We start from the raw sequence: 15174 nt of genomic DNA, 5'->3' as shown, positions 1-15174 counted from the left end.
TTAACGTTATAGTGCGACGGTGCGACCACTATTTTGACTGGCGGTTTTTGGGCGGTGTAAAAAAGGCAAGCGCTCACTTTTTTTTGGCACATTGCCACCCCACGTCATCGCCTGAATGTGTCGGAATGCATCAGGAACTTCACAGTGAGACATGAGCATTATGGAGTAGTGGAGAAAAGTGTTTGACAGAGATCTCATGTTGTGGATGCAGTGTCTGGAGCAGTGGGTAGACTGTCATTTACCCACCACTTCCCCCCCGGCCGCTTATATACCGTAAATTCCGGACTATAAGCCGCGGCTTTTTTCCCGTTTTTTGGCCCCTGCGGCTTATATAACGGTGCGTCTTATCTATGGATTTTTTCAGAAAAAAAAAAAAAAAATACAAATAAAATCTCTCTTTTTTAGCACTCTTTCTAACTATAAATCCACTTCTGTTTTAATTTCCTCTCTTGCCCTCTTTTCACCACACCGCGGACACTGTGTGCACTGTAAAAATAAACAACGGTGGTGTTGTGTTATGTTGTTTTGTTGAAATGTTACGGTAATACGGTAAATGGGAGCTTCCTCAAACAGCCATCTCTTTCCCGACAATCCCCTCTGTGCGTGACCACTTACATATGGTAATTACGGTAAGCAAACGGCCACTCGGCCATCAACTCCCTCCCCCGACTACCAGGAGAAAATCACAAACTTCGGCGAATTCACACAAAGGAAGATCAAGGAATATTCACAACAAGACGAGCAGTAGAAGCAACACTCTCACTTACCATGGGGAAGGTACGCAGAAATTCACACGACGCAGCTTTCAAGTTGAAAGCAGTCAATCTCGCATTAAAAGAGGGAAACAGAGCAGCCGCGCGTAACCTGGGCATCGATGAGTCAATGGTGAGGCGTTGGACGGTGCAGCAGGAGGAACTGTCTCTGGAATATTATAGGAGTGTGAAAACATCCACAATCACCAACGGGTTCCAAAACGCTGGACTGCTGCGGGATGAAGAGGATGACGCCGCCACAGCTGGCGCTGAGGGCCGTCAGAGGCTTCAGAGGCTGTTCGATGCCGACAGTGACGAAGAGGAGTTCGTTGGTTTTGAGTGACAATGAAGGAGAGAGGAGAGTGGTTGACGAAGCCACCCTGAACCTGTTCGTTTCCGACACTGAAGATGAGGACTTTGGTGGTTTCAGTACGCAGGAAGAAGAGGAAGACGAGGATTAGTGACTTGACTTCTCTGGTTACAGGTTTGCTGCACATATAGCCTATTGTTGTGTGATTTTGTCTGGGGATTAGTGACCTGACTTTTGTTTTGTTTTGTTGAAATGTTAATAAATGGGAGCTTCCCCAAACAGCCATCTCTTTCCCGACATTCCTCTCTGTGCACGAACCCTTTCATATGGTAATTAAACATCAAAACACCCGCGGCTTATAGACCGGTGCGGCTTATAGAAGAAAAAAATAGTCAATTTTGGTCCCGCGGCTTATAGACCGGTGCGTCTTATAGTCCGGAATTTACGGTATGTGTGTGTGTATATATATATATACACACATATATACATACATATATATATATACAGTATATATATATATATATATATATATATATATATATATATATATATATATATATATATATATATATATATACACATACTTAACTATACTTCAATCATGAGAGGCCAGTCAGTAAGATTTAACAAGCGGCTTTATTTAGCAAATGGCAAGCATGGCAACTACTTTGGCATATGACTCCCTTGTCAGGTGGCACTCCTCTTGAGGTGAGAGGAGCGCATCTGAATAGGCTAGGATAGAGAATCCCCCGCCCCCCGTGGGGGATTCTTTGGGAGTCAAGACTCATTGGTGGTGGACTGGGGAGGTGGGTGGGGCGAAACGACAGCTTCAGAGGAGACGATGAACAGCCGTGATGCCGGCTGCTGCTACTGTATGATCTGCCAGAAAGGAAGGTGACGTAGAACCCTCGCTATATATACTAGGATGAACTGACGTCATAACTGATGTCATACTTAAACTTGACTGACGTCACGGGCTGATCAGGTTATGCAAATATGGCGGCCTTCTGATTGAAATTTGGTATGAAACCTCACTCTCGACAGGATGTTTTATTTTATTATTCTCGTGAATTCCTGCCCAGCTCGTTATGCTCTGCGCTGCTTGACGAAACTCTTGAGAGAAGTGAAAACACACAGGCCGATTTGTTTAGTGGAGCAGAGCGGAGAGCCGCTTCGGGGACGCATCTGGTGGACACAGGCGTTCACTAGACAGGCTGCGTCCGCCTCGCCGTCTTAATACAACGTTTCTTGGTGGAATCTCAATCTGCCCGGCAGAGTCTTCAGGCAGAAAAGAGACAAAAACTTGAACGGATGCGCATTAAAGGAGATTTAGAAGTGAATAGTCGCAAATCCGTAAGTAAGTAGACGCTGTCTACCTGCGTCTACCCTCCACTACACCACTGGTATGGAGACCTGTGTGCGTGTTTTGGGTATAGTGCCCATGCCCAATTCTGTTCTTCAGGCTCTCCACCGTACCCCACCGCCAACGCGCTCCCCCCGCCCACTCCTCACCTCCCCCCGCCCCCGCACTCCCCCCGCCCACTCTAAACTGGCAGAAAAAACAGACCATTTCCAGCTGTTTCTAAACAAAGACCCCTCATGTCTAGAAAGGTAAAACCAGAAAATATCCTGCTCTGGCTAGCAGGACATGGTCCAGACTTCATGTTTAGAAGTGGCTTACCGTAAATTCCGCACAATAAGCCGCACCGGAGTATAAGCCGCACCTGCAAAGTTGACTGTTTTTTACATATATAAGCCGCACCGGACTATAAGCCGCGGGTGTTTTAATGTTTTTTTTTTTTTTTTTTTTTTTTTTTTTAATTGTGTTTTAATGTTTAATTACCATATGTAAGGGTTCATGCACAGAGGGGATTGTCGGGAAAGAGATGGCTGTTTGAGGAAGCTCCCATTTATTAACATTTCAACAAAACAACATAACACCACCTGTGTTGTTTTTTACAGTGCACACAGTGTCCGCGGTGTGGTGAAAAGAGGGCAAGAGAGGAAATTAAAACAGAAGTGGATTTATAGTTAGAAAGAGTGCTAAAAAAGAGAGATTTTTTTTTTTTTTGGAAAAAATCCATAGATAAGCCGCACCGTTATATAAGCCGCAGGGGCCAAAAAAGGCCAAAAAACGGGAAAAAAGCTGCGGCTTATAGTCCGGAATTTACGGTATATGTCACAGAAAAATTAGTTGTGGAGACATGTAGGAACTCCTGTGTTTTGTATGTGGTCTCTGTAAGCACGGTTCTTCTCGGTCAGTTCTTCAACCAGGTGCTGATGCTGGGGAAGACGTCGGTCAGCGATCTGTCTGAACATGTCTTCGACCTGATCCTGGAGCTCTACAACATAGACAGCCACCTGCTGCAGTCTGTCCTGCCACAGCTGGAGTTCAAACTCAAGGTACACACTCACACTCTTTCACTTGTACCTTTCTACACTTGTACTATTGAGTGGATTTCTAAGCCTATTGTGTTAGTAGTTTTATATTTGAGTAGGGATCGACCGATATGGTTTTTCAGGGCCGATACCGATTTCGATTATTGGTAATCAAAGAGACCGATAACCGATATTTTGGAACCGATATACATTAAGCAGTAAAACTTAAAATCTTTGTCAAAATTTAGAATAACACGACCCATTAAAATGCATTTTCTTCAGTTTATCCAACTACAATATTAATTGAAAATAGTCACACTATTAACATTAAGCAAAGTGTTGTTGTTGTGTGTGTGTGTGTGTGTGTGTGTGTGTGTGTGTGTGTGTGTGCGTGCTCTCAATCTAGTGGAGACTTGTGTCTCCACTAGAGACATGTGGAGTGGCACATTATCAAGATAAAGCTGTGGACTTATACTTTTAACAAACTAACACCGACTCACCACAGTAACAAAATAAGAGGGTTTCCGGTTTCCCTCTGCTTACACCTGACACTAACCTCACCCCCAGGCTCTCAAAGGAGAATATTGACACAAACACGTTCATCTGTGCATCCGCTAACGTAATGTCTCATCCTCGTTTATTCGGTTCCTTGTTTCATTCAAACAAACAGTCCACTGACGAGATGTCACGTCCTAGTTTATTCGGTTCCTTAACAGAGAACAGAGTCCGCTGCACTCGCTTACAGGCAGTGCAAAGCAGTTCCCCGACGAGCCTCTGGCTCTCTGTCCAGTGTAGGCTGAACAGAGCGCTGAGGTGTCAAGATTTCATCTCTGAGCCCTCTGATAGGCTATTGCTCGATGTGTAACCAATCAGAAAGGGGGGGGGGGGGACGGGACATTGCTCCAGATCACACAGAGGGAGCATGAACTACTGTAGGAGAGACAGAGGCTTCTTCCAGCTGCAGCAGGGCCAACTTAGTAGGGATGGGACCGATCCAATATCGGTATCCGGTGCCGATACTGACATAATTCAGGAATCGGATCGGATCGGAATCGTTTTTTAATTTTTTTATTATTATTATTCCAGCGCTGGCCGTAATTTGCCCATGTATAATCGTATCCTTCTTTGCCTTGTATATTTTCTTAATTTTGTCTGCTTTTTCCAAGGTATATTAAAAAAAGAAAAAAAATTGCCAAATCTTTGCCTATACTGTATATTCAAGAAAAATATCGGTATCGGAATAATAATAATAATAATAATAATGATTGGATTTATATAGCGCCTTTCCAAGTGCTCAAAGCGCTTCACAGAATCATTATTCGTTCACACCACCACCATTCGTGGTTCGAAAGCGTGGCAGCCACACATCGGCGCTCAACGGCCCCTCCGACCACCATCATTCATGTCTACATTCATACCAATCATATGGAATAATATCGGTATCGGCAGATATCCAAATTCAGGTATCTGAATCGGATCGGAAGTGAAAAAATGTGGATCGGGGCATCCCTACAACTTAGCGCATTTTTAAATGAAATGATTATATCGCCAAACAGCCAATGAAAATGCCGATACAGATAATCGTCAAAATGCTGAATATCGACGCCGATAATTGAAGATGCCGATAATCAGTCGACCCCTATATTTGAGTGTGCCAAGTCAATTGTTACGGTTTGATTTATCTTACAACACTTTGTAACTTTAGGACATTTGCTCAACATGCCATTATAATTAGACTTTGCAGCACATCAGAACAGAGTTACAAAGTGCTTTACAAAAACCAACGTAGTATTATCAGTAGTAGTATTACTAGTGGTAGTAGTACAGTAGTAGTAATAGTGGTATTCTGATCATTATTTGTAGTAGCAGCAGCAACATTGGTTGTGCTAGTATCAGAGATGCTCACAAGTCAATTTTTGCAATTCCAAGTCAAGTCTCAACAAGTCTTTGGTCACAAGTCCAAGTCAAGTCTCTTATGGATGAGCGTGCTATCATCTGCTGCATGCCATCCAGTCTGCTTAGAACACTGCATAGCTAAAACTAAGGAATTCAAAGCATGTACTGTATTATCCTCACTCCTTTATCTATTAGCATACAGTATCAGCATTGATTGGATGACATCACTATAGAGTTCCTTAATGTTAATGCACAAAAAAAATTAAATTAAAAAATAAAGATTGTTCACAAGTCCCAAAACTCAAGTCCAAGTCAAGTCTCAAGTCTTTGAGGACGAGTCTCAAGTCAAGTCTCAAGTCACTGTGAGTGAGACTTAAGTGCGACTCAAGTCCAAGTCTCAAGTCCAAGTCCCCATCTCTGGCTAGTATTGATGTTGGCATTATTACTTTATACACACACACACATCACACTGGATACCCACATTCTCTGAGCCATTCCACACAGAGTGGTGCACTCTCTCTGTCTGTTGATTCATATTAGAAAGATAAAGCGCTCAGCCACTCAGCATACTGTTGCCTCTGCAGTGTCTCACGAAGGCATCCTGCTGATGTATAATGCTCATTAGCTGTTCCCAGGGAGTGTACATCACTGCTGTGTCTCCTCAAAATAATAGCTGCGATAAAATCTCTCCCGCCCAGACCTCTCTCTCTCTCTCTCTCTCTCTCTCTCACCTCTTTCTTCCCATCATTATCTTGATTTCTCATCTCTGTTGCTTTCTCTTCATCGCCCCCCCCCTCCTCTCCCTCTTGTTTGTCGTTCTCTCCATCATGCCCACTCATTCCCTCTCCCTATCTCTGCCCCTCTTGTCTTTCTCTTTAGCTCTCATAGTCATTTCGTTTTCTCTCCTCTCTGTCTCGCTCTAAAAAAACAGATTGATACTTAAGAAACTGCTGCGTTCATGTGATGTGTATTGTTGCCAACACAGTTAATGGAAATGAGTTCTATGCGTTTATCTCTCTCTCTCTCTTTCTCTCTGCTGCTCTCCCCTTTTCTTTCTCTGCAGAGTAATGATAATGATGAGAGGCTGCAGGTGGTGAAGCTGCTGGCTAAGATGTTTGGAGCCAAGGATTCGGAGCTGGCTGCACAGAACAAACCACTGTGGCAGTGCTACCTGGGCAGGTGGGTGTCAAGAGTGTCCGCGCAGGTCCTTCAACAATCTGAAAAAGTCTTAAAATATCCAAATTCGATGTCTTACATCATTATAGATAACATGTATAAAAATGTCTTCAAAACGTGGGGGTTTTCATCCATGCAGTGGCATGCATTTTTCATACTGCATGTCCAGACTTGTAGAATAGTACAATTAGGGATGCACCGATCCACTTTTTTCACTTCCGATCCGATTCCGATACCTGAATTTGGATATCTGCCGATACCGATATTATGCCGATACCAATATTTTTCTTGAATATACAGTATAGGCAAAGATTTGGCCAATTAAAGTTTTTTTTTTTTAAATATACCTTGCAAAAAGCAGACAAAACTAAGAAAATATACAAGGCAAAGAAGGATACTATTATACATTATTATACAAATTATGGCCAGCTGTGCGCTGGAATTGCAAAAAAAAATAAAAAAAATACCCAATTCCGATCCGATCCGTGAATTAGTGCCATATCGGCACCCGATACCGATATTGGATCGGATCGGCCCCATCCCTAAGTACAATATGCAAAACAGATTAGCTTATTCATTTATTATGCCCCTGCCGGCGATAGCCAGCCCGGAGGCATTATGGTTTCGGGTTGTCCATCCGATGTTGGTTAACGCGATATCTGAGGAACGCCTTGACGGAATTTCATCAAATTTCATCAAATTTTCAACAAACATCGACCTGGACTCAAGCAGGAACTGATTAGGTTTTGGTGGTCAAAGTTCAAGGTAACTGTGACCTAGGGCTGTGCAATAAGATACGGCAATATATCGCAATATTTTTTTCTGCAATACTGTATCGATATTTCCCATATCGATTTCTTTGCACAGCCGTGTGGTCAGTGACACAATAAGAATACTTTTTATTTCAGTGCATTCAGTAACACACTCAACACTCAGTAGTTTTGACTAAATGTAATGATTTGTCCACTAAGTTATCAATATAAAGTGATGTACATATTATTACACTACCTGGGTGGTACACAGTGTTGTATTTTTAGCTCTATTTTTTAAGTATTGCAATATATATATATATATATATATAATATATATATATATAATATATTTATTGCAATGTGTATTGTATCACAATGTATCGTGATACAATCGTATCGCGACCCATGTATCGTGATACGTATCGTGAGGTCCTTGCCAATACCCAGCCCTACTTTGACCTCACAAACGTCATTTCCAAACTTTTTAACGCGATATCTCAGGAAAGCCTTAACAGAATTTCTTCCAATTTGGCTCAAACGTCAACTTGGAATCAAGGATGAACTGATTACATTTTGGTGGTCAAAGGTCAAGGTCACTGTGACCTCACGACCGCTCGTTTCATGCTCATTAATGCGATATCTCAGGAACACCTTGACGGAATTTCATCAAATTTGCCTCAAACGTCCACTTTGACTCAGGGATCAACTGATTACAGTTTGGTGGTCAAAGGTCAAGGTCACTGTGACCTCACTCACGAATGCCATTTTCTAGCTCATTAACACGTTATCTCAGGAACATCAGGTCTTGTCTCGGTCTCGGGCAAGCCGAACTCGGGATTTTATTTCAAGACCAGCCGAAACCACAACTACAGTGACATCATTACTTGCCTGTGTATATATTTTTTATTGTGATTGGGTGTAAAAATCCCTCCTTCAATCGCAACCAATAACCTTGCAGTTTGAAAGTTTCTAACGCTGTAGCCACTCCCCTCACGTTCATGTACAAAGGGGGACAACACAGGTCAACAAGGTGGCTGGAAAAATCTTGTCCAAATCACCAGTCATACGATTTGCTTATATAAACCACAAAGGGGGGAGGAGTCATAATTTAGCCGCAGTAAAGTGTTTTTACACTTCATTCTGTCCACTGTGTTGAGCCTTTCTGAAGGTCAGTGATATGGAATTATAGTGTTTCAGATCAAAGGATTGCATTCTGTCACTGAGTATATACTGTACTAACCTGACGCTGCCAGATCGACGGTATAGCTCCACATATGTTTCACTAAACCAGTCGATCTGGGAATGCAGTAACCTGACCCGCTGACGGAGGCGGGCACTTTTTCCAAGCTACTTGGCAGGTGATTGGATGACCCATCTGTCTATCACCGCTGGTGGGTGTTAACTTCAACCAATCAGATCGCCGAAGGTGCCTGTGCCTGATCTCCGTGGTATTCATTGATTGAGTCCTCACCGTCGTAAAGTCACCTTCGAAGCATTTACCGTAGTTAGATTATAACGAACTAGTTGTGTGGCTTAGCCTTCCCAAATGTTGAGGGTCGTTTTTTAGAATTTAATACATAGAATTGGGAACGTTACATTCAATTTCATTCAGACTGCCTGTCACTTCCGCGGCGGCAGCCATGTTGATGAGTGAAAAGAACTACAAAGACCATGTACCCACTACTTGCCCAGACGAGCCCGAGCCCGCCTAACGGTGAAAACACACCGCACGCGTCTCCTGCACGTAAGCTGCGCGGCGCGACCATTTGCGACCTTGTGCGCAGCCAGTTTTCATTAGGACACCATGTTAACAGATCTGTCAGTCCACACCGAATTGCGCGCAGCGCGCAGCTCAGCTCAGCGGCCGCTCAGGCCAGCCTGGACTTCTATTTTCCTGCACGGCCGTCTGCGCCCGTGAGCGACTCTGTCAAGCTGAACAGATCAGATAAGGGCAGACAGGAACTCCGAAACCGGACATTCGTCAAATAAAACCAATTTCAAAGTAAAATAATGTTTATTTACGTTGTTGATTGCCCCCTTTTGAATTGTGAAAAGAGAGAGAGAGAGCAGTTGGAGATGGGGAGCGGCTCCATCTAGGGGCTCGTTGCCTGCGGAGCAACAAGTAGAGAGCTAGGACTCGCCTTCTCTCTACAACAGCACGCACTGGGAAAACGGGAGGAGAACAGACAAATATGATGCAATTGCATTTTATAACAAAGGTAGCCATTAACTGTTATCCCAAACATATTACTTTTAGGGATGGGCGCGAGTACTCGGGTACTCGAGCACTCGTTCATAACGTCAGTATTCGAGTAACGTTTCTGCTGTTCGGGTACTCGCCCCACTCCCCACCCATTTAAAAATGGTCTAAGATCTACGCACGCATCGTCATGTGGATCTGGCAGCATGAACTGCACGGGCGTCAAGTCAGCCAGAATGTCCAAGTACGTCATCCGCTTTGTTGCTTTCAAAATAAAACGCTTATTGTAATGTAACCTTATTTATTTTGAGTAATGCGTTACAGCAGGGGTGGGCAACTGTTTTTCATGGGGGGCCACATGAGAAACCCAGATTGTTGCCGGGGGCCGAACAAATATTGTCACGCCGTAACCCATGGATGGGCAACTTTGATGATAGAGAGGGCCACAAAAAAATGTCCTCGCTACCAGTTTTTGCTGAGGGCTGAACGGCACCAGCGCGAAACATTTTGGGCATTTGAAGCCAGGTTTAGAGGAATAACTCATTTTAAATTAACAGTTGTGATGTCATTATTCAGTCTTAACCACCAATATTTGATCCTTTTCTCACGCACTCCTATGTCACCACCTGCTCTCCCTGCAGGGCTTGAAATTAACTTTTTTCACCACCTGCCAATATGGCTGCTAGATTTTAAAGTTACCAGCCAATTCGAATTTCCACTAGCCGAAATGTTTTTCTTGAAATAAACCAGAATATGAGTGGGTTATTTTAAGCTTAAGTATCAGTAAGTGGCCCGGGATTCTCAAAGCCTGTGTTGAGGGTCACACAAGAACAAAAATGCACTCTTGAAGCTAAATAAATCCAAAACCAACAAGTTAATTATTTAAATTTCTACTTCAATGTAGAACAGTCATTTCTTACACATGAGATTACTTTTAGCCTTTTAGTCATAAATATTATTGAAATATATTCCATATTCCAGACTGAAATGCTATAACAGAAGAGTATTGGCCAGAATGACATGAACATTTGCGTTCAGGTGCACTGTAAAAAAAAAAAAAATTTTTTTTTTTTTTTTTTTTTTTGCAATACCATCGCGGGCCACACAGGGGGCGCTGGCGGGCCGCATACGGCCCGCGGGCCGTATGTTGCCCATGTATGCGTTACAGCCACAGTTTCACGCCATATAACATCACAACAAGTATTTTGATACAAGGTTTGCTGCTTCATTCGTTGAAATACTTTTTCTCCTCCAACGTGCATCAATAAGCTATTTACTTTTGTTTAAGTAACATTATTTTTGAAAGTTTTAACCGGAAGTTTTCCAGCTCATCCCGAAAATGGTGGCTGGAGATATGCTCCCGCACGCTTCTTCACAGCGCACGCCCGATAAAACTCATTCAAAACATTGCACTAGTTTACTGACTACACTGTCGTTTCCCATAACGTTAGTCACGATGTGGAGAAAGAATCACTTTTTGGGAGACAATCGCTTCATGGTGATCACTATTCAGCTGCAGCTGTAACGTTAATCACACTGGTCAGTTTTCACTTTTTGGCAGAACACCGGACCTTGTAATCCGTGGATTTACGTTAATGTAACAGTGATCATAAAGTAAAATGGATGATACTGGACAATAACCTGACATTGCTGGACAAGACATGGAAATGCCTTCGCTTGTTTCACAACGTGTCTGCTCCAAAGCGCTAATGCCATCCATCCAACCATCGGAGATAGGCTACTGTCTGAGGTAGGCTTTAGATGTTAGCTTAGCGTCACCCAATATCAGTCAGTTCCTCTCCTGACAAAAAATGCTCCAGGTAGCGCTTTTTCCATGCAAAAATGCAAACGTAATGTGTGAACAGCCCCCCACACAGCAGATTACCCCTGCTCAGTCATTACCATAGTAATGACACAGACCCCCCCCCCCCCCCCCCCCCCCTGCGCGAGTGCTCGAGCACTTGTCCATAATAGAAGGAGAGTACTCGACTATTTAAATTGCTTAAAATGCCCATCCCTAATTACTTTAGATATTTATGTCGTCATTTACTTACCCATGATAACGAAGACAGGAGATCTGGGGCAAAATATATAGCGGACGAGCAGAGCGCGCAAAGTGAGCTGCGCTCTCTGTGTGGACACTTTTAAGCGACTTCTGCGCGGTGCATGCGCGCAAGTTCCGCGTCCGGTATGTCCCCAGCGTAAGGCTGCCGCTGATTCGTCGGGCCGGCATGGTTCGGCCAATCATCTTAACTGCCAGTGCATGACAAGATGGATTACGTCGAGAGAATCTCTTTTGATCTCGCGAGGTTATCCATCTTGCAAGCAAGGTTAATACTATACAGCCATTTACATTTGACTATCATTCCTAAATAATGATTTATTTGGTTGTTAGCAGAGCAATGGTGTAAAGGTTAAATGTTCGCTTGTAAAAGGTCTTGAAAATGGTCTCGCATTTGTCTGGTCTTGGTCTCGTCCGCCCTCGGTCTTGGTCTTGTCTCGGTCTCACACCCCCTTGGTCTTGGTCTTGTCTCGGTCTCACACCCCCTTGGTCTTGGTCTTGTCTCGGTCTCGGGTTAGGTGGTCTCGACTCCAACACTACCGTGACTTCACGGGACGAATATATGTACCGCGACACCCCTAACCCCCGCATTATGTAATAAGCTGCGCAATATGTAATACATTTATTACAAAATGCATCAAATGTTATTACATATTGCGTTCAGGCAATTTATTACATATTGCGCATTACATATTGCGCATATTATTACATAATGCGTCGTTATTATATATTGAAACTGACATTTTATTACATTTTAAGATTTTATTACATAATGTACAGTTCTTCATAATGCGTCGTTACAACAAGGCTTTTGGTCTGTCTTTTTTTACCTCTTATATTTGGGAGTAAAGCCTAGTTCCTCATTGCGCTGCTCGCGAGACGCTGGCGGCTCTCGAAGCTTTAGTTGGCAGCTCTAAGAAATTGCGTTTTGTTTTTTGTTTTTTAGATTTCTTTTTAAAGATTCTTTTTAAAGATTCCCTTCCCCCCCCCCCCCTGCTCTTCCCAAAATTTAAATAAACCTTTATGGCATATTATTACAATACAACAATACTGGTGTTGACAGTAATAGAAGGTGCCAAATCATTCAAAACAATAAGCATTTTGCTTTTAGGAGTATTGTGGCAGCATGCAGCGCTGTTCCAAAACGTGTCAACGTGTGTCGTTGCCTGGTTAACGCACATCCCATAATACAACTGTTCGCATCGCATCCCATAATAGTATGATGATACTTGGGATGCCATTGCGAACATAGATGTGAACAGGTTAGCTAAAACTTCAGCGACGGTCCCCACCGACGGCCCCCACCGTTGCGGTCGGGGTACGTTTCGAAATCCCTCCAGGCCTGAAAGATTTTCTAGGGGAAACTGGTATATATATGTGTGTGTGTGTGTGTGTGTGTGTGTGTGTGTGTGTGTGTGTGTGTGTGTGTGTGTGTGTGCGTGCGTGCGTGCGTGCGTGCGTGCGTGTGTGGAAAACAAAAAAAGCAAAATAATGGTAGGCAGATGTGCTTGGTTGGGGTGGCTCTCCTATTGACTTTGTCCTGCAAGTGCGGCTCTCATCGAAGAAATAGTGTGGATCACTGGAGTAGAGGATGTGAGTGCCATTTTACTAGATAGTTATTGACATTGTTTTTTTCTCTCTCTCTTCCCAAAAGGTTTAATGACATCCATGTGCCCATCAGACTGGAGTGTGTGAAGTTTGCCAGTCATTGTCTCATGAACCACCCAGATTTGGCCAAAGACCTCACAGGTAACTTTAGCCGTTGTTGTCTAGCAATAAGGATGGCAGCATTTTCAGATCAGAATCAGAATCAGAAAGACTTTAATGATCCAAGTTACAGTAGCTCGCTCACAGAACACACATAGCATAAAATAAACAGTAGTAAATGCGATAGTAAGCAAAATAACCATGGACCGCAGGGCGCTACGGAGGGTGAGGCGCGCGGCCCAGCACGTAACAGGATGTGAGTTGCCAGAACTGCATGAACTGTATAACCAGCGGTGCCTCAGGAGGTCCCTGAAGATCATCAAAGACACAAACCATCCCCACAACAGCCTGTTCTCCCTGCTAGGAGATACAGGGTTCCAAAAGCACGCACAAATCGCTTGAGGAACAGTTTCTTCCCGCAGGCCACGAGACTCCTTAACATACACAAATAGTGTAGTAGTCGTACCGTACCGTACTGCAGCTGCTACCATTACGTATGTCTAATGTTTAATTGTATGTTTAACAAGGTACATGCTATTTGCACCTGTATGTCAAATACGTCGAATTTAAAATGTTTAAGCACGCCTAACGTATGTACATGACATGTGCACCTATGTGCAGTGAATATGCCACTGTCTCGGACTGTCTTATCACTATACTATTGTTATTGTTATTGTTGCTATTGCTTATTGCTTATTGCCTCATTGCTTATTGTTTTTGCACTCATTGTTATATTTGTACTATGTCGTAAACGGAGTCTACAGCACAAGAATTTCACACGTGATACTTGTACCATGGAGTGACAATAAAAATCTTGAATCTTGAATAAGCAGAATAAGAACACAACATAGCATAGAATAAACAGTAGTAAATGCGATAGAAGCAAAAATAAGTAGAATACGTCTAAAGTACCGTAAGCAAAATAAGTAGAGTAAGTATACATTACGTGCCAATTATCTTTATTGCACACTGGACCACTGTGACCGGTATTTAGTTAGTTTACCATCATGCGTGCTAATGCTTTAGACCAGGGGTGGCCAAACTACGGCCCGCGGGCCAACTGCGGCCCCTTTTTTTTTTTTTTTTTCGAAAAAAGTTTTTCCGTTTGAACACGTTGACTGCCAATGACGTGTTAACACGTCAAAAAAATTCCAACGGTTGACTGCCAATGACGTGTTAACACGTCAAAAAAAAGATTTTTTTTTCTTTGACCGTGGGATGTGCATCTAACCCTTTTACATCTCTTATATAAATATTGGAGCCACCGAACGTGTACAACCCATTCCACCGACCCACTAAGTGGCGACAGTGCTCTCCAGACTAGAGGAAGGCAAGCAAAAAGCAGTGTGAGGAAGCCATTCTCATGAAAATGGATTGGCGAAAACGCTTTCGCTTTCGCGCTTGGGAGCTGGCGGTGCGGGATTGCAAATTTGCATAATAGATTACGGGTGGAACACACTTTGAAACACGCAGCATAAATAAGACCAGAATCGCAAAAGCTTCATCAAAGCTCTCAACCCAAACCCCAAGAAACGAGCGAGCCCATCCAGACTTGCCCAGCGGCCGCCAGCAGACAGGAGCAGCAGCCAAGAAGAACACACACGGAGGGAGGAGTTTGAAGGAGAGGGGTGTTTCCTGCTGTTATGGAGGAAATTACTGTTCAAAACTATTGTTTAGATGTCTGACGTCTTACTGATGCCAAAAATGAATGGTTAAAGTGACTGTTCTATCGAATTTCACAAAAAGCTATTTATCTCAGCTTAAATTTTCAGACGCTGAAACCATGCTGTATTCAAGTAGAGCTGTGCATCTTCACTGATCTCACGATTCGATACGATTTGATTATACAAGTCAACGATTCGATTCGATTCGATTATACGATGCATCTTAAATCGAGGCATCACTTTTTCCGCAATACATGATTTATTTTTTCTCACTTT

The 15174-nt window shown here is 43.2% G+C and overlaps 1 protein-coding gene across 1 annotated transcript in view; it reads left to right on the top strand.

Annotated features, from left to right (window-relative positions):
- pds5b (PDS5 cohesin associated factor B) overlaps nucleotides 1-15174 on the top strand; it is a 179585-nt gene that overhangs the window by 70173 nt on the left and 94238 nt on the right. Inside the window, exons 8-10 of the mRNA XM_083641614.1 lie at nucleotides 3325-3465; nucleotides 6401-6516; nucleotides 13182-13276. Of these exons, the coding sequence (XP_083497740.1) occupies nucleotides 3325-3465; nucleotides 6401-6516; nucleotides 13182-13276 (352 nt within the window). The remainder of the gene's footprint in view (nucleotides 1-3324; nucleotides 3466-6400; nucleotides 6517-13181; nucleotides 13277-15174) is intronic.

This window comes from Poromitra crassiceps (genome assembly GCF_964638095.1).
Source record: "Poromitra crassiceps genome assembly, chromosome: 1".
In the NCBI taxonomy this organism is placed as follows: domain Eukaryota; kingdom Metazoa; phylum Chordata; class Actinopteri; order Beryciformes; family Melamphaidae; genus Poromitra; species Poromitra crassiceps.
This window is presented reverse-complemented; position numbering and strand designations above follow the sequence as displayed.